The following is an 18,617-nucleotide window of genomic DNA, read 5'->3' as shown; positions in this document are numbered from 1 at the left end:
CAACGGGTAGTATTATCGTAATTCACGAGAAGAACTACTAGTAGCGTTTAAGATCCTGACGAAAGTATATGGCCGGGTTCAGGCTATCACAAGTTCCCGCAACCTTGAGTGCCCCCCGAAAGGATTGCCGAGCTGCATGCCGATTTGAAAGAGAATGCGATAGAGAGATGAGCACCAGCAAGAGCGACCGGAAGTCTTGGTGTTCAGTCAGACATGACAAAGGATTTCTACAACACGCTCACCGCTCATAAGAATGTTGAAGCGATAAATCCTGGTAATGGAGCCATTGACTGTCAACTGAAGGAAGCTTGTGAGCTCTATTTTTGGGATGCTGGCCTAGGGCATTCCCCCAAATCAGAGGGGAAATGGAAAGTCATGCCGTGATTCAGGGACGAGGCTGCAGTCGAGTCTCGATGCAATTAAAATGCACGAGGCATACGAGGCAAGCGGCTGTCAAATGGGTATCTCATGTATGTATCACATGCCACTCTAACCTGCTCTGAATTCTGAACACCATTGGAGTCTGTCGTCAGCCGTGACGCAATGATCTGAGGAGATGGAGTCCAGTTGATTCGGTTTAGTATCGGCTTGCAGACCTCAACGCGTCTTACTTCCCACCGTTTTGGCATTTAGTGCTTCGTTGTCTTCTAAGCTCGGACGCCGTGCTGTGTCTTAGCAGTTTAAGATGGTCTTCCAGATATTGTCAAAAAAGAATGAACACCTGGTACCTCTCACACTGCTCATTTCCGAGGTAGTATGGAATCTCAAAGGGATAACTCCAAGTTTCAGTTCTTGGCCCACAACTTTTGAAGTCATTGCCTTTAGTGCATTCTGCTCAAACTTCCTATCTCTGGTATCAACCCACCCGTGAGTGGCAATCAAACCACTGTATCGCTCGAGCTAAAGAACTCCGACATGTACTCAAGGCATGTGGCGTCACTAGCCAAGTCCTCGAGTTCCTCCCCATACAAGCCGTGACCCTTGTAGATGAGGGAGACACTCCGTGTCAGCTGCGGGCAGTGCTCAGCGATCAAGCACAGGAGACCGACCATCTTCTCAACCAATGCCCGGTGTGCAAGATACCCGAATTTGTTGGGTTCCATACCGAACTCGAAATCCCACTCGAAAGCGCTCCCCTTGGCCGCCTCCACCCAGGCAGACAGGACAGCGTTACGGCAGTTCCAGTCCAGGCCGCGAACGGCCAGCGAATTGAAGTCTGTTTTGTCCGCCGAAGTCATGTGGAAGCCTATGCTTCCAAGGTCCTCATCAGGTCCCTTGAGAGTGATGTTGATGATCAAGTTTGACAGAAATCGCAGGTTGCTGGTGCGTAGCATGTTCGTGGGGCTCGGTGCGAAAGCTTGAATCATCTCATGGAAAGATTGCAAAGAGGCCTGACCCTCGGATGCTGGGTGCAAGATAACTCGTTCTTCTCCTGCCACCTCCTCGGATCGCACGTTCAGATTGAACAAGAAGTAGAACATGTCGTAGAAGATGTCTAGGCATTCCTGGCGTATTTGCCTGTTGACACGGGTGATCGGGGGCTGCCATAATTCGGGCAGGCTCTTGCCAACACTATCAACCGGCTCTGGTCCGCTGGTGGGGTCGTAGGAGACGCCGTAGGTGTCGTCGTTTCGATAAACCATGTTACGGACCTCGGCGGGCAGGTGGAGGAAGCGGAAATGGTTCTAGATATGGAGAAACGATATCAGTGTTTGTACATCCACAAGACTAACAGCAAACCAGTTCATGGCGATTGGATAGACGTACTCTGCTCGAGAGGCATGCAGTTGACTCAGACATGGCATTGACAACATTAGGCTGAACCTGATGGAGATCGTTGTTGTCAGTGGTTGGTTGCTAACGTTAAGTCAAAGGTTGACACCACTGACCTGGATGGCATTGATAAGGCTCTTGACCTCTTCTTGGCCAGTGCCTTCCTGATCGACACTCTTTCGACCCGTTTCGTCCATGCTTGGCTTGTGTCGAATGTTGTCGGCCTCCATGTTGTGGAGGTTGCGGTTGGGATGGAGATGTCTGTTGAGATTTCGAAATGGAAGAAGAAAGGTTTAAGTCCGGACCTTCGGTGGACTTGGGGATTTATTAACAAAATGGTGCTTGTGCAAGTGTGGTGAGCTGGGCAATGAAGAAAGCAGTGACTGCACTGGGGCTACCTCAAGAAGATGAAAGGAAGAGATTGAATGGACTCCGACGGAGAGCATAAACATTCTATGGGCTGGTCTGTGAATGGCGGAGGTGGTGACTAGTTGTATTCACTGCACCAGAGCAAAGCTTGCGAAGTAAGCAGACCTGTGAAGCGCATTGCCAACGCCAGTCGCCGGCGTTGATGATTTACTACAGGTCGATTGAAATTCAGCCCCAGTGCGCGAGGATTCAGCTGTCTCGAATGCACGGTAACTCGGGGACCGGAGAAGTCATTTACATTACTGATCTCCCTACGGTGTTACCAGTCTTTTCCCAGTTTAGATATTTGTCTTGAAATGCGTGAGCAGCCTTAGACCCGCATCAGGCTTACAAGATTCCCCAACAAGTGCATACGAACAACTCACTTCGAAATCCACTCGGAATCTGCATTCTTCTCTAGCCGTTTCTCTATAGCCGCACGGATACGACTTGATCTGCCTTTCTGTACATTGGAGCTTAGAACTATGTTGAGGTGCAGTGCCAGTTCGAAGGGCTTCCGCTTTGCGATGTTATGTTGTTTTGTCCTCCTTGTGCTCCTCATCCGCCTCTGGTCAAAAAATGGCGGGCATCCTTTGGTCAACACCACTATTTCAGATTGGATTTCTCTACCCTCGCCAGCAGAAGTGAAGCCATCCGACCGTGTGCCTAGACTCAACACGTCGTGGCATGAGCAGATCGAGCTGGAGATGACAATGGAAAAGGCCAACCTCAGCCGTGGAGACAACACATGGTGTGCTCGACTCGGACCGGACACGCGTGGCCTTGCTGATGGAGAACAGGCCACTGCCGTACCTTGTGCCCTTGCTGGTACACTTCATGTCGGTTGTGCCTCCCGAATGGTCTTTCCGGTTCATGGGATCCGCCGAGTCCCTCGCCATGATGCAATCGAACCCGACGATACGCCGCTACATCACGCGGAAAAAGCTGTTCATAGACTTGATCCCCTACGACGTTGTGAAGGATATCAACAGCTACGGAACGGTCAACCGCCTTCTGACGACGCCGTGGCTCTACGAAGAGTGGCTCTGGCCCGCAGAGTGGCTGTTCCTCTTCCAGGACGACAGCATGATCTGTTCAGCCTCGAGCATGACGCTCAACGACTTCGTGGACGAGGACTGGCCGTTCATCGGCGGCTCCGCCTTATGGCAGCACGGCGCCGAACGGGGTCAACGGCGGCTTCTCCCTGCGCAAGGTGCCGCACTTGATCCAGATGCTGCACACACGATCTTTTGAGGATTTCGTCGCGGATGGAAACCCCGCAGCCGAGGACCACTATTTCTCGACGTCAATGTGGAAATTGCCCGGGACAAAAGTGCCGGTTGGAACCGAGGCAATCAGGTTCGGGGTGGTCATTCAATACTCGCCGAATGACACTGAGATGCCGCTTGGGTTCCACCCCTTCTCGTCGCATGGGCTTTTCAGGGGCGCCGAGGGCCAGGCGAATCAGGACAAGGCATATAAGTACTGCCCGGAGTTGGGCATCATTGCTCTGGGCCGCTGGGACTGTCAGTGTAGCCCTAATAAGAACAGACCCGGTGGGCTCGGAGGCTAGTCTTGACTTTGCCAAATGAAGCGGCCACTTGGATGAGATTCGCCAGGGGATATTTGGGCTTGGTGGCTCAGTGGCAAGATCGGTGACAGGTCAACCGGCTGTGGTAATTATGCACAGCGGCGGAGGGTAAACAAGGGTCACGGTTGCTGTGCCGTAGCACATAGAGTACCCTCGATGAATTTTGACAAGTGAAGTGAAGAGGAGTATGTGACATCAAACACGGTTGACTATTCATCGGCTTATGCCACGAGCCACACCCGTCGGATTTACACTCTGTTGACGAACCCGGAGCTGCCGCCGCCAAGATGGCTGTCCCCTGCGCCTGGGCACGCGGCATGAACTTGTATGGCATCGCGGCTATTCCCTGGTTTCCGTCTGAAGTGCTGAAACTCGCGACGTCTGATGTACAGCAACCCCTGAAGAAATCACCAGTAGACACTAACACTATCGCTATGAAACCGGCAGATGATTTGCTAACAAGCTCACAAGCCCTGCGCCACGATGCTGGGAATCTTTCGGACGACACAGTCGCACTCTGTCAGGACAGGCCGTTGGAGTAAATAACCACGGTCAAAGATAGACGATGACCCCGACCCTGTCGCACGAGTCAATGCGAACGAGCTGTAAGTTGGAGGACACCGCCTCTTGGCATGACATTCAAATAGCAGAGCCCTGCAGGACTTCAGACGACAAGTCTCTGATATATCGACTCGACTCGGCTGCCAACCACAGGACAAGCTTTGCCGAACTAGTATTCCCCATCGCTCGCCAGGGCCTGCCATGAGGTGACCATTCTCTTCAACACATTCTTTTTCTACTGTCTTTCGCTTCAAACCACCACCATGTTTTTGTACACATTTCTTTTCGCTGTGACCCTGGTGGCTACCGCGGCCGCGCAGGTGCAGTTCCTCGGCGTCGCCATAGCAGGCGGCGACTTCGGATGCCAGATAGACGGCACATGCCCGACGGGGTCGACACAGCTTCCCCTCGGCAGCAACGGCGGGGGTGGCGACGGCCCAGGGCAGATGCAACACTGGGCCTCCCTGGACAAGCCTCTGAACCTGTTCCGGCTGCCCGTCTCGTGGCAGTTCCTCGCCAACAACCAGCTCGGCGGCGACCTCGACTCCGGCAACCTCGGCAAGTACGACAAGCTCGTGCAGGCCTGCCTCAGCACCGGGGCGCACTGCATGATCGACATCCACAACTTTGCGCGCTGGAACGGCGGCATCATCGGGCAGGGCGGGCCGACCGACGACCAGTTCGTCGCGCTGTGGACGCAGCTGGCGACCAAGTACGCGGGCCAGGACCGCATGGTCTTCGAGCTCATGAACGAGCCGCACGACCTGGACATCGGCGTCTGGGCCGCGACGTGCCAGAAGGTCGTGGCGGCGATCAGGGGCGCCGGCGCGGCGAGCCAGATGATCCTGCTCCCCGGCACGAACTTTGACAGCGCGGCGACTCTGGTGTCGAGTGGGAGCACTGCGGCGCTGATGAATATCACGAATCCCGACGGGACGACGGATAACCTTCTGTTGGACATTCATAAGTACCTGGATGAGGATAACTCTGGGACGCACAAGACGTGCACGACGGATAATGTCGATGCGTTCAGTACGGTTGCAGACTTTTTGAGGCAGACAGGCCGGAAGGGCATCGTCAGTGAGACTGGCGCATCGAGTGATTCCACAGTAAGTGCTTCCTTGTTCTGCAAATATTCCCACGTAGTGTTCTGTTCATTTCTACTGCGTTGCGCCTGCAGGTATCCAGGATCGCTTGAAGAACCAACCGCTGATCGTGTGGATCTAAATAGTGCTTCACAAGCTTCTGCTCGCAGAACAGCTTCATCAACCAAAACTCGGACGTCTTCATGGGCCTCGTCGGCTGGGGCGCCGGCAGCTTCGACACGAGCTACATCCTCAGCCTCACGCCGTCCAAGCAGAACAACCAGCTCGTCGACAACCAGCTCATGCAGCAGTGCGTGATCGCCAAGTGGGTCGCCACCGCCGGCGCCCCGAGCTCACCGGCGGCGGCGGCCCCGCCCGCCTCCGCGCCGCAGGTGACGGTGACGAGCAGGCCGATCGTGATGACGACGGTGGGGCCGACCCAGGCGACGAGCGTGGCCCAGTCCATCGGCGACGCGACGTATACCATGACCATGTCCATGGTCACCGAGACCGCGGGTGGAGACGGGGAGGACGAGGGGCTGCTCACTGCTTCGGGCAGCCCGACGCTGCCGGCCATGGCGACTCAGGTGCCCTCGGGTGATGCTGGCGGTGGTCTGGAGACGGCGTCTGGGGGCTCTAACGGGACGGCACAGGTTACGTCGCCTTCGGGGACGGGTGTTGTTACAGCCTCAGGGGCTGAGGGGTCTGCGCGGTCGTCTACTTGGGCGACGATACTGGCGATGTGTGTTGGATTTGTGTTTTCTTTCATCATGTCTTCCTAAATTTAGTGACTAGTCCGTGGGATGCGGAAGGAGATTAGTGATACCCCCTTATTCTACTTCTTTTGAAAATTGGTACCACGCGCCGGATCAGACCGGAATCTGGTACTCGCGTTGGCTTTCCGTGCAAAACAGAACGACGGTAGAATCCTGGGTGAAGCCGAGCTCCTCTCGAGCCTCAGAACATGCCTTCCGTAGTGCGGACAAAGTGGCGGCGCCACATGGCCCTGGCTGCAGGCCCATCGTCGAAAGTTCAGTCACAGCCGCGTGTGCCTCCTTGTCCGTGACAGTCACGTCCGCATCAACCCCAGACTCGAGCGTGGGCCAGGCGGTGGATGATACTGTACCGCAGTTCATACCGCACATAATGGAGTCTCCGGTCTCAACGGTAGTCATCCCTCCTGTTTCTAGTGATGCTCTCAGGCAAGCTGCAGTGGTCGGCTCGACTGTCACGACGGAAGCCCTGGATTGGCTGCCCAAAGGGTGCTTCTTGTAGTGTTTGGTGACCGCGTGTGCGATCGAGCCGACGCCCACGGGGATGAAGGCGTGCGTAGTTGCCTTGCCTCCTGTAGCCTCTGGGACTTGAACGTCGGACTCATTCAACATCGTGCTGTACCCTTCAACCACCCACTTGAAGCACGTCAGCATGACATAAGCTTCAGAAGACCCGAGGGCTCAACGTACACCAGGGAATGTCTGATATCCTTCCAAACCCATGTCCATAGCGAATATGGCGAGCTCTTTTGTCTCCGACTCTGCTCGAGCTGCAGCAACGCCGTCGTCGTAGCTACCGTCCACCACCACCAGCTCGGAGCCCTCAGACCTGATGCGCGCCCGCGTCGTCTCGGGCATGAAGCTCGGGACATAGATCTTGGCCGGTATGCCGATATACTTGGCCATGCGAGACACGGCACGGCCCCAGTTGCCCTCCGTGCAACTCACCAGACTGAGTCCTTCTGCCCTGGCCATGGTTCCCAGACGAGCCCAGAACTCGCCCCCGGGGTTGTCTTCCATGAATGCGGACGGGTCTAGACGCAGTCTTTCCGCAACAGCTCTGAATACAGCCCACGACGCGCCGAGGATCTTGAAGGACGGCAGGCCAAAGCGATTGGACTCGTCTTTGATGAAGACATGGCCGAGTTGCAACTCCTTGGCCACATGCGGGAGTGAGTGTAGTGGCGTCTTTGCGTAGTGAGGCAGCTTCTGATGGAATGCAAGCACTGCAGATGCCGCGGTAGGGCTCTGGCCATCGACAGTTGCTTCCGCAGCCGACTTGTTGATGAAGATGGGGCTCATTGTGATGAGGGTGGGTGTTGCGGGAACAAGGTGGTACAGTGTCGGGCTGTTGCGCCGATCGGGAATGCCTGGCTTTGATGCTGGTTCTAAGTCTCGGACAACACACTCCCAGAGCTTTTGGCAGAATAAAGGCACGAAAGAGGGGTGGATATTTCGTTTAGTCTCTGGTATGGTTTTGCCGGAAAGATCTACGGCCAAATAGGCCGCCCGAGGACCGAGCACCGAGCACCGGAGTCAGTGGTAACTAGAAGACTACCTATAGTTATGAGCACCCTTCAAACGAGGCTACACCCCAGCCTGGAACAAGTGTAGACTCTGGTTCAAGATGAGGGAGAGAAGAATGTGAAGTGAGCAAATACTGAGCTGTACGCGCCTTGCCCATGTGGTTAAACTTGCCCGTCAGCAAAATGCGGAGGCACCACGGCTAGCCAAGCCCACCACGCCAACACCGATTTGGTAACTAGAACGCGCCTGACTCCTGGCTGCAGGCACAGCCTAAGAAAAAGCCCACGCCTGGATTCCGACAACAGGCATAACACAGGAATGTATATTTAAGTACTGTGAGATGATACACGCATCACTCCTGTGATTACTAGCGTGAGGTTAAATGTCACGTAATGGCACCATAGTAGATGTCGCTGAATTTAAAGCAACTCTGATCAACTCTCATTCCAGCCTCGAGCAAATCCCGAGATCATTTTCAATGCTAGGTACATGCATCGTGTCCCGTCAGAAGTGTCCGGCTTACTGCGGTTCTGGCCTCACAAGATCAATCTGCACGCCGTACTCGGTCCACCCCATAGTGTTGAAATTATACCAGCCCATATCAACATCATCAATTGGACCTCCCCACATCGAAATCAGTTCCTTCGCCTTATGTTCCAGCCCTTCGGTGTCCAGGATCTCCATCACATTTCTCCACGCAGAATTGATAGCCCCTATGATCCACGCGTGGCCAGAACTCAAGGCTTCGCCGCCAAAATGCAAGTGCCCGTTCCACGCTGGAGTCATCAGGCGAGGCATCACAGTGCTGAACTCGCCCGGTCCAAAGATGGCGAAAGCACCGTTCGAGAACTATTTTCTCATTAGACTCTGTAATGAAAATCCAAAACGGACCTGGAGTATAATGTCCGGCATGACACAAATAGATAAAGGAAGTTACCTCAGACTGGTACCAATCATAGGCATGAATACCCACGAATTGCTCACTGTGATCTTGGTCAGCTCAATTTATACGCTAAATCGGGACTTCTTGGCATTATCAACGCCCAGACATAGCCGGCTGGCAGGCACCAACAACAGGAAACTTACCGCAGGAAGTGGTAGGAGACATTATTCAATGCAGCCAAGTCTCGCAGGGTGAGCTCAGTAAGCTCCTTGAAACCCTCAGGCTGGAATGGTGCTTGTGTCTTGGGATTGTGGGCGTTGAGGTAAGCACCCAGCCTGGAGGCGTCCTGGCCCCACACATAGGAGGCAATCATCGTGCCCGGAGCACTTTTGATGTTGAGCCCATATGAGGGATATACAGCTCGCCTGATGGGAAGATCCGTGAATGATTGCCCCCCTTGGAAGGCCCCACTGGTAAGATTCTCCCACCTGCCCCAAAAGATCCGTTGTCAATAACGAGCATGCACTATAGTGTGGTGGCGGATAGCTTTGGTGACATACCATCGTGTCTTGAACTTGATCCCGATCTTGGTGCTTGGGTCGTAGCTGCGCCGGATGTTTAGCAAACTGAGACCTTCCGGGTTGGAGGGTGAGCGAATGGCCGTACTTCAATGTCCTGATGGCGTTGTTTCGGAAGTATCCGAGCTTAAGTTCCGTCGTGTTGATAGCTTGCAGAGGACCTAGTGGCACGGTGGAGATCACGTGGGCATATTCGTGCTCAACTGTATGGTTGACGATGACCTTGAGAGCGCCCTTATTCCCAGCTCTGATATCAGTAACCTTGTTGTGCATCTTTGGTTTTCTTTTGAGAACCAGGGTCATCCCTTTTGTGAGCATATCCATACCACCGCGGATACAAGTCCAATTTTCCGTACCGGTGCCCTGGAAAACCCATTCTTCGAGGATGGATTGCGGTAAACTGTACACTGTTTTAAGTTAGTCCAGTTGTGTTGCTATGAACGTCGGAAGGTAGGCACGAGGGTAGGGTGCCCAGGTATCATGAAGCAAGGCAACGTCTAGGGGCAAGCTTACTGTCATAGTGCCCAGTGGCATCATTCATAGTCTCTAGCCAGTCTATCTCATCCATCGTGAAGCCTTGCGCGAGTAAATAAGCTCGCACGGACAGCGAGTCATAATCCATCAGGTGGTCCCATCCCTTGGTGTTGAGGCCTCCATCGGAGTCACTGAGAGCTGACATGAATTCATCGGTTGCTTGGCTAAAAACATTCGACGAACCAAGTGCGTTAAAGGGGTCGGAGACATTGTTACGCAGCAGTTTTACGTGAAACCTATCGGGGCTGGTGGATTCGTTGTTGAAAGCCAGGACATTATTGAACAGCCGGAAAGTCGAGCTGGTGTTGAAGATGTAAGGAATCTGGACGACATGGTCCTTTTTGGCCACATTGGGATGTGAGTTGATGTAGGGAATGAGACTCCAGTTGTGGGCACCAAGTATTCGCTCCATATACCCCGGTGTCATTGGCGGGAATCGCATGGCTCCCACATCCTGAGCCACGATGTCAGCGGGCCCTAGATAACAGCACCGCCTTGGAACTCACATAATAATCATAGTAGTCTGGCTTATCTGGCGTTGCCTTGTCCCACGCTTCTTGATCAAACCGATGCGTGTAAATTCTGCCACCGATGCGACCAGAGCCTTCATGGATATCATAATCGATTCCAAGCGAGTCCAGCAACATGGCGGCATAGAGGCCAGCCGCTCCGGCTCCTATGATTCCGACCTTCAAAGGAACACCATCCGCGGTTTTAACCTTGGTGTGGGTGCCATAATTCGAATCGCTGATAAGTGCTCTGAAGAAGTCCGCGCGAAGGATGCCCGTGGCGGCTCTTGGATCTTGGCGTCTAGTCTGCCTGACAGGCGAAGCATTGGACAGGGCAAGCAAGAAGGAGCAAAGAGATACAACAGGGACTCGGAGAAGCATTGTTGTAGATCTGGGATTGGTCTTGATATTTTGGTGTTCACATACAAGAGAGCAGTGCTCCAAGACAGGTCTCAGAGATGGGGTCTTCGAGCGCCTACTAGATGGTCTCCTGGGCCACAACTATATAGTTAAAACATTGCTATTGACTGGTCAAATCATTTCACTACAAGGCCACTCGTAATATCCATGCACTCCTTCCTCGTCAACCTAAGCAGTTAGTGTCAGACAAGAGGAAAAGGCAGTTCAATGTTCACCGACAAGAATTGGCATGTGTTGCACTACGACTGAATGTGTGTTGTATGCTAGACACTGGTGTCGAGTATCCCAAACCAGCATCAGCAGACTTCACCAGTCTACATCCGGAAGCACATCGCCTAACTGGAGGCACGTAAAATAGGCTAGGCTAGCTACTCTCATAGGCTTGAGAGTGGCACAGACTAACTCGCCCGAAAAACGGCTCTGCCCACAAAGGATTTATCTCACAGACATACATTTTCACAAGCGAAATACGTGCTCACAACTTTACCCGAAAGCCTTAAAGGCGTTATGGATTTTCATGAGGACGGGATCAGACGTCCTGTCTCGCCGGCCTCCTCAGTAGTGTCAACACTTGGACCACCCCTGGCTCCCTTCTTTTCTTTGTTCTCCTAGCACGACCTACGATCCTTAGCCTACATCTCTGTCCCGTCCCGTCCTCCTAGTTAAGCCCCCGTAAATAAGAGGCTGCCGTAAGTGAGATGCAAAGATGTAATTTTAGTTTTGAATGTCTTTGTTCGGTTACTGACAGAATATTCATCCTCTTTCCTAATGGAAATATACGACTTGGTCCTCGGAGATTGGTCTGGGTTCGACAGCAATATTCTCGATGGCAAGCCAGCCCCATACAGCCACGGTTTGCTTTGCTTGGTATTCATAGCACGTCAGCGCTTTTTACTCCTAATTATAAGTGCTGTGAAGGTAGTTTGAGTCCCAGAACAGACTCAATGTTCCTTTGGTCACTCTGCGCACACCATGCTGTGCGATCTCACGGGCTGTGCAGGCATAGCTGGTCTCATCCAGTCCTGTGCGGCGAGTACATCGATTTTTATACCTTGCAGGCAGACCTCTGTCCCCTTGGGCTTGTGATCCCCCCACAAGTTGCATGGAAAAATTCTGTCTCCGTAGAACCTGCTCACGTGCTTTGCCTTTTCCAGTTTGTGGAAGGAGGCACGGCGCCCAAGGATGCAGTGGGGATTGGGGGACGCACACTTAAATTGAGCTGACTTATACCTGAAGTATTTTGGAAGCCGTTGTCTGCGCTTGTGGAAGAAGAGATAAACACATTCATTCAATACTTCTGCTATGTTTTGTATCCGTGAAGGAGCTCGTTCTCACTTCCAAATTATTTCCATCAAAGCTAAGGGTCCAGGCGGCATAGGCGTCACGGACTTTAGAGCGAACCGTGGATCAGCCGACGCAAAGAGGTCTTTCCACTGAGACTCGGTCCTTTCCTTACTGTTGAACAAGGACATCATTGTCAAGTCTTGACACCTGAGCTATTTCAGATAGACCTTAACTGAAGCGATGTGTCTGGACTTACCTGGCAGACCATTCGTTGTACGCAGTCATAGTGCCTGGCGGTGGCATATAGTGGTCATTGATGAAAACCCGTGCGCCGGGCTTCATAGCTGGAACCAGCTGCTGCAAGATCTTGACGGCATAGTCATCCGGCCAGTCATGTAGGATCTTGCGAAGGAAGTAGACGTCGGCGTGCTTCACGGGCTGGGCATGGAAAAAGTCGTGCGTTTGGAACGAGATCACGTCGCCCTCCTGCTGGGGACTCAAGCTTGATGCCCTCTCTACAGTAGCTGCAACATCTTGGACGATGATGTGCTTCAGTTTCGGGTGTCGCTCGGCAAGAGCCATAGCAAATGTTCCGTCCCCACCGCCAACATCGACAACAACAGCGTCGGCGTCTAAAGCACCCCAGTCGTAGACTTCCAACACAGCTTTTGGTTCCCATCCTGGGAAGTTTTGCATGACGCTCATCGAAATAGCGAAGCGCTGAGATCGAGCGGGATCGTTCTCCAGAGTCTCGAAGAACGTACCAGATGTCCCGTTGGCAAGATTGTGACCGGTCCGGCTGGGTAGCCACGGCGGACCGGGCCACTTGGTCAAGGCCTGGATGATGCGTGTGGCCGCGGGCCAGCATTCCTCACAAGACATACCTATCCATTCCATGAGAGGCGGTGCGTTGGCAAGCATCGCCGAGAATGCTGTATGAGCGACATATCCGGGCTCTGGTTGAGCGAGGAATTTCTTCGTGACGGCGTGCTGAACAAGACGAGCAAACACCTCTTCGTCGACATCACAGCGACGTGCTAGCTCGGAAACAGCTATCCTTTCGTCTATGGGAAATTGCAAGGGAATTTTGTACCGATACATAGCTTGCATCCCGACCATGTCATACTTGGATGTTCAAGTCAGTTTAGTTGTTCTTGCCGAGTGCGAGCGGAGGTGAGAACGTACGCATCCTTGGCCAGTTTGCTGAATCATCCAACCCATCGGCCCCAACAGAAGAGCATGTAGTTCTTGGAGCGATGAGACAGCTTCATCGATCGACTGATTCATCTGCGGTGGGAGGGGTAATCGCACCGGAGCTCCTGGCTCGAACGAACAGCTCGGAAGTCCATTCTGCTCGAGATGTTCCTCGAGTTTGGTGACAGTTTCAAGCAGCGAGGCTGCAAGCTTCACCGTCCGTGGCGAGTTGGATTCGGTCATGTTGAACGTAGGTTCTAAGGTCTGCACGGACTTGATCGAGGAGATTGGAGTTCCCCATGCTAAAAGGAAGTATATAGAGAGACAGAAAGCCTTCGGACCGTCCTTCCACCGCAGCACGTCAGCACTAGACTGGTAACCTAGGTCTGACACCTGTGACATATAATATACTAGACCCCGCGGATGCAATATTTTGGACCCCAATTTTCCTCTAAGATAAAATGAGATCCGGAACCTCGCTCGACACTGGTTGCCTCCGTTTTTACGCGTGCAATCTTTCCTGTACCGGGGATGTGGGGTCCTTTTAAACGGTTGTTGAGCGGTGTAGCTATCGCTTAGGGGGTTTAAACCGTGGGGGTTTGGAAGGGGAAGTTGAATTATTTATTCTTTTAAGTGGTTTAAAGTTTTTAAGCAATTTAAATTATAATTAATAATTTAGCTATATATAAGTAAATTTAACATAATTTAATTTATTTGTTTAAGTAAAAAGAAGAAATTACTGTTATTATATAAAACTTAAATATTATTAACTTTATTAATAAGCAGCAAGATAAAAAAAGGGAAGAAAAGAAAAGAAAAGAAAGGGCCCTTTAAAAAAAGGCCTTTTAAAAAAAAGCCCTTTAAAAAAAGAAATCTCTAAAAGGGATTTCCAAAATTTAATTTTTTCTTAGGCAGAATTAATACCAAAGGGCCTCTACCCTCCTGCCTTCCTACCCTCTATTAACCGCTCCTTCCTCTAAACCGCTTAAGCAGGTTTAAACCGCTTAAGGATTTTAAACCGCTTAGAAGAATAAACGGTCCAACTTCCCCTCCTGATTTTAAACCGCTTACCTGCCCCCAGTCTGGCCGGTACAGGACGTCAAGCTAATAGACGAGACTCACGAGAGAAGCCCGTACACGTGGACGTGAAGCCACTTTGCCCGGCCCTGCCCAGGAAAAAAACAAGGAGTGTCTACAATGTTTTACCCGATGATCCAGACCATCCTCGAGCAACTGCCAGGCGGTGTGAGCCTCCCCGCCGAATACCCAGCCGGCGTTGCACAGAATACAACATCGGGCGAGAACTTCGTCATCGACACCATCAATCAAGGGCTTCAGGATTGCCCTGAAAAAAAGTACGGTCTCTTTGGGTACTCACAAGGCGCAACCCTGATGCTCAGGGCCCTCGACCTAATGAACGGCAATGCCACCGGCGCTATCAGTTCGGTCATTCTCGTCGGAAATCCATATCGCTTGCTGGGAAAGATGTCCAATGTGAATGGCACTGGTCAGCCCGGTAACGACGAAGTTGCGGGAGCATTCGTTAACTCTGCGACTGCGAGTAATGAAACCATCCCACAGCTTTCCGATGTACTGGACAGGAGTGGCAAAGTACTCGATGACTGTCTGGAGGTAAGTTCATAGAAGGCAGATGCTACCATACTAGGGGATACGTGTCAACTAAATCAATCATAGGGCGACGGAGTCTGCGCACCCAATGCCGCCTGCTCATGCCAACTCCCAGCCGGCCACCTTTCCTATGGGTCGGTGGCCAGTGTACACGACACCGCAGTTGAGCATGTTATTGCGCGGCTCTCAGACATTCCTACATCGCCGGCAGTCTAGAAAAGTCGTCATTGTGGACAATATGACGAATCACGAATCATATGGAGCTTCTCGTAGCTTTTGTGGGAGCGCAGCTGGACATGTTCGTAATACTCGTGGCCGGCTCGATGAAAGTGGAGACTAGGGTCTAGGGGAAGTAACCTAGGCTGATTTTATACTACACTTTCGATTCAAGGCAATAGCCTACGGCGATAGAATCTTTTATCAGAACAAGCTTATAATATCACTGTTAAATGACTTATCAGGTTCCAAGAGGCACTAGATATTAATATCAATAGGTCTCAAGCGCGATATCATAAGGTTGATTGCTATGCTGGTTAAATGCTTAGCTGATGACAAGGGCTTACATATGATGAGCGATTAGAAAGGGGTCCCTTGACATTTCACCAGGGCCCCTTGCTAAGTTAGTGGCGGAGGGTAATACCGTCGCAATACGAACGGCAATCTCATATAGTTGTAATCAATCTTCATCCAGAGTTCGCTTGCACGGGTCATCTATATCTCACCTGACGAGCTACTCACAGTGTCAATGACCATGCTGTCCTGCTTCCTGTGGACTGCGATACTCGCAGCCTCCTCAGTCCAGTGTGTTCCCCTCGGCGGAGAAAATGCAGCCTACGATTATATAGGCAAGTTAGGGCTTACTTCCCTTGAAAGCTCTTAGAATCGACATACTAACCTCCACAGTCGTCGGCGGAGGGACTGCCGGCCTTGCCATCGCAGCTCGCCTAGCCCCTCATTTCACCGTCGCCGTGGTCGAAGCGGGAGGATCCTACCAGGCTGACACCGGCAACCAGAGCGTGGTGCCCTACTACGCGCTGAACATGCCGGTCCTCTCGACAGATCCCGCCACGTACCAGCGCGAGCCCCTGGTCGACTGGGACCTGATCTCCGTCCCGCAACAGGGCGCCGCCGGGCGCAAGGTCCACTACGCCAGGGGCAAGACGCTGGGCGGCAGCTCGGCGCTCAACACGCTGGCGTACGTCCGCGCGTCGAGGGGCGCGCACGACCGGTGGGCTGAGGAGGTCGGCGACGAGAGTTACCGCTGGGATAGTGTCTTGCCGTTCTTCAAGGCGGGCTGCCAGCTCACGCCTCCCGACTTGGAGAAGCGCAATGCTGCCAATGCGACGCCCAGCTGGGACGCGGATGCGTTCTCTGGCGACAACGACACTGCCTCTGCGCAGAGGCCGCTGCGTGTGTCCTTTGGCAACTGGGTTGATCCAACGACTTCTTGGCTTGCACTGGGGTTGCAGGCGATTGGGATGGCGCCTGCGCCCAAGGGCTTGAACAGCGGGTCGATTAACGGTCTAGGAGGATGGACCTCGTCCACGATTGACCCTCGAGATGCGACTCGGTCATCATCGCAGACGAGCTACCTGCAGCTGGCAGGACAAGAGACTGGCATAACGGTGTACTCTCACACCCAGGCAACCAAGATCCTGTTTGCGGCCGGGAAAGCCACGGGCGTGGCAGTTGATACTCAGGGGTCAGGATACAAGCTGAATTCCAGGAAGGAGGTCATCCTCTCAGGGGGCGTATTCCATTCTCCCCAGCTATTGATGGTCTCAGGTAAGGGAAAGGCAGCCGAGCTGGCTCAGCATTTAGCAGCCCACAGTACCCATTCATTCCTATTTGCGACCTGATTCTAACATAATTCTTGTGAAGGTATCGGGCCAAGCGCAAAGCTCCAGTCTCTCGGCATTTCTGTGATCAAAGACCTCCCCGGAGTGGGACAAAACCTGTGGGAGCAGCTATCATTCAACATCCTCCAAGCGGTGAGCACTCCAACAGGAGGCACATTCGTGGACTCTTCAGACCCATCCGTCAAAGAGGCTACCTTGGAGCAGTACCATGATGATCAGGCAGGACCGTGCAGCCAGGCAGGAGGGTATTTCTCTTTCGAGAAGATTCCCGAGAGCCTCCGCGCCAACTTCTCCCAGAAGACCAAGGAAAAGCTAGCAGCCTTCCCGGAAGACTGGCCCGAGATACAGTACACACCTTTCGGGTTCTCCATACCCTCAAGCTCGGGCGACGCCCAGACAGTAGGCACCATGAGCGCCACTCTGACGGCACCCCTGTCACGTGGCAACGTAACCATAACCTCCGCGAGCATCAAGGACCCTCCGATCTTCGACCTGGCCTGGCTCTCCGACCCGGCGGACGCAGAGCTAGCTGTGGCGGCTTTCAAAAGGTGCCGGGAGGCCCTGGCCAATCCCTCGATCGATCCCGTGCGTGTGGGAACCGAAACCGCCCCTGGTGCGAACGTGACAACCGACGAGGACATCCTATTGTATATCCGGCAGACAGCCTCCACAGTGTGGCATGCCAGCGGCACGTGCAAGATGGGCAAGGGTGAAGACGTGGATCCCATGGCTGTGGTGGATTCGCAGGCGAGGGTGTTCGGCGTGGAAGGGCTGCGCGTCGTGGATGCGAGCGCGTTCCCGTTTGCTGTGCCGGCAAATCCACAGGGGACTGTGTATATGCTTGCTGAGAAGATCGCACACGAGATACTTAATGGGCGCTAATATGTACGCTAGGAGGTTACACTTAGTCAGATGAATCCACTGGTTTCTCGCCTAAGTACACCATTGGCTTATCCGGCCATTTCCTTGAGGAAAGGTCTGTGTTGATGGCAGAAAATGTTCTTTGTTCCATCTCACATAGCTGAACTTTCATTTGATGAGTATCTTACCCAAACTGTTTATAGTTCATGGTATTGGAGTAATCCTACATTGAAGCAGCGAATAAAACAATTGAGGAATAAAGAGGGAGGATAGGAGAGGGAGGATAGGAGAGGGAGGATAGGAGAGGGAGGATAGGAGAGGGAGGATAGGAGAGGGAGGATAGGAAAGGGGGAGAGAAGAGGGCTCTGTGTAACTTGATTTCAATCAATCATCCAAATCAGACTTACAGAGGAGCTCTGTTTAACGTAGTGATTTGTTTGCTGTCATGGATGTGTGACGGTACGGCTCTTATATACTGCTTGGAATAACCAATCCCAGATTGGTTATTATGGTCTTTTGGCCGGGAGGTATGAATTTGCAAGCAGTAATTCTATTTACCCTCTCAGGATGTAGTCGCTTGCTGTCTCCCAAACCTTTCACTACTCTTCTAAGTAAATCATGATGCGCCGCCGTTGTTTCAACTCTATCTAGAAGGCTGGATCAGCTCTTTCCACTATTTATCACCATGGTATAAAGCACAAGTCGAATTCGGGGAAGGTCTTGGGTGTTAAGCCAGGCTGGTGTACTATCTGCGTTGCTGGGACATGAATAGGCACCTGCGATATCCAACACCCACTCTCTGTCCATGTTTAAATGTGTTCTACTCATCTTGGTATCACATGCCGTGTTACTCTCAGCTGATCCAATCTATAAAGTTGGCTCCAGTCTCAGTCTCAGCATCAACACCATAATGTCGACCAAGATCTGGGCCGAGCTATCAAGGCAGAGCAACATGATGTGGAAGAAATGAGCTCTCTCGCTGAGTAATGGGCGTTTGGTTTAGGGGTATAATGTTCGCTTCGCACTACAGCTGCTTGCGAAAGGTCGCCGGTTCGATTCCGGCATCGTCCATTGTTTTCTCTTTTGCGTCTAGTGAGGCCATCCCTAATCACAGCAAAGCGGTTTAATTACTTTTCATCCCTGTTTTG

At 52.6% G+C, this 18,617-nt stretch overlaps 6 protein-coding genes and 1 non-coding gene across 7 annotated transcripts; 4 read left to right on the top strand and 3 right to left on the bottom strand.

Moving 5' to 3' along the window:
• Positions 1 to 878: 878 nt before the first annotated feature.
• INS49_003025 (uncharacterized protein) lies at positions 879 to 2,003 on the bottom strand (the record flags this gene model as incomplete). The annotated part of the gene is made up of 3 exons (XM_043163823.1): positions 879 to 1,685; positions 1,768 to 1,824; positions 1,890 to 2,003. The coding sequence occupies 3 exons, from the start codon at positions 2,001 to 2,003 to the stop codon at positions 879 to 881; spliced, it is 978 nt and encodes a 325-aa protein (XP_043032329.1).
• A 705-nt stretch (positions 2,004 to 2,708) lies between these two features.
• Positions 2,709 to 4,314, top strand: INS49_003024 (uncharacterized protein; the record flags this gene model as incomplete). Its single annotated transcript, XM_043163822.1, has 4 exons — positions 2,709 to 2,932; positions 2,982 to 3,323; positions 3,352 to 3,707; positions 4,046 to 4,314. 4 exons carry the CDS (start codon positions 2,709 to 2,711, stop codon positions 4,312 to 4,314), a joined length of 1,191 nt encoding a protein of 396 aa, XP_043032328.1.
• Positions 4,315 to 4,596: 282 nt separating this feature from the next.
• Positions 4,597 to 6,118, top strand: INS49_003023 (uncharacterized protein; the record flags this gene model as incomplete). The annotated part of the gene is made up of 3 exons (XM_043163821.1): positions 4,597 to 5,442; positions 5,565 to 6,015; positions 6,072 to 6,118. 3 exons carry the CDS (start codon positions 4,597 to 4,599, stop codon positions 6,116 to 6,118), a joined length of 1,344 nt encoding a protein of 447 aa, XP_043032327.1.
• Positions 6,119 to 6,287: 169 nt separating this feature from the next.
• INS49_003022 (uncharacterized protein) lies at positions 6,288 to 7,493 on the bottom strand (the record flags this gene model as incomplete). Its single annotated transcript, XM_043163820.1, has 2 exons — positions 6,288 to 6,827; positions 6,882 to 7,493. The coding sequence occupies 2 exons, from the start codon at positions 7,491 to 7,493 to the stop codon at positions 6,288 to 6,290; spliced, it is 1,152 nt and encodes a 383-aa protein (XP_043032326.1).
• A 744-nt stretch (positions 7,494 to 8,237) lies between these two features.
• Positions 8,238 to 12,847, bottom strand: INS49_003021 (uncharacterized protein; the record flags this gene model as incomplete). The annotated part of the gene is made up of 10 exons (XM_043163819.1): positions 8,238 to 8,567; positions 8,656 to 8,701; positions 8,805 to 9,089; positions 9,162 to 9,206; positions 9,268 to 9,586; positions 9,693 to 10,167; positions 10,220 to 10,508; positions 11,130 to 11,180; positions 12,077 to 12,097; positions 12,183 to 12,847. 10 exons carry the CDS (start codon positions 12,845 to 12,847, stop codon positions 8,238 to 8,240), a joined length of 2,526 nt encoding a protein of 841 aa, XP_043032325.1.
• Positions 12,848 to 14,317: 1,470 nt separating this feature from the next.
• Positions 14,318 to 17,490, top strand: INS49_003020 (uncharacterized protein; the record flags this gene model as incomplete). Its single annotated transcript, XM_043163818.1, has 4 exons — positions 14,318 to 14,752; positions 14,816 to 14,894; positions 15,653 to 16,534; positions 16,631 to 17,490. 4 exons carry the CDS (start codon positions 14,318 to 14,320, stop codon positions 17,488 to 17,490), a joined length of 2,256 nt encoding a protein of 751 aa, XP_043032324.1.
• A 967-nt stretch (positions 17,491 to 18,457) lies between these two features.
• On the top strand, positions 18,458 to 18,540 carry INS49_003019. Its single transcript has one exon. It is a non-coding gene; the product is annotated as a tRNA-Ala (tRNA).
• Positions 18,541 to 18,617: the final 77 nt, after the last annotated feature.

Source organism: Diaporthe citri (genome assembly GCF_014595645.1).
Source record: "Diaporthe citri strain NFHF-8-4 chromosome Unknown scaffold_1, whole genome shotgun sequence".
NCBI lineage: Eukaryota > Fungi > Ascomycota > Sordariomycetes > Diaporthales > Diaporthaceae > Diaporthe > Diaporthe citri.
Note: the sequence above shows the minus strand (reverse complement) of the source record. Positions and strands in the feature narration are given on the sequence as shown.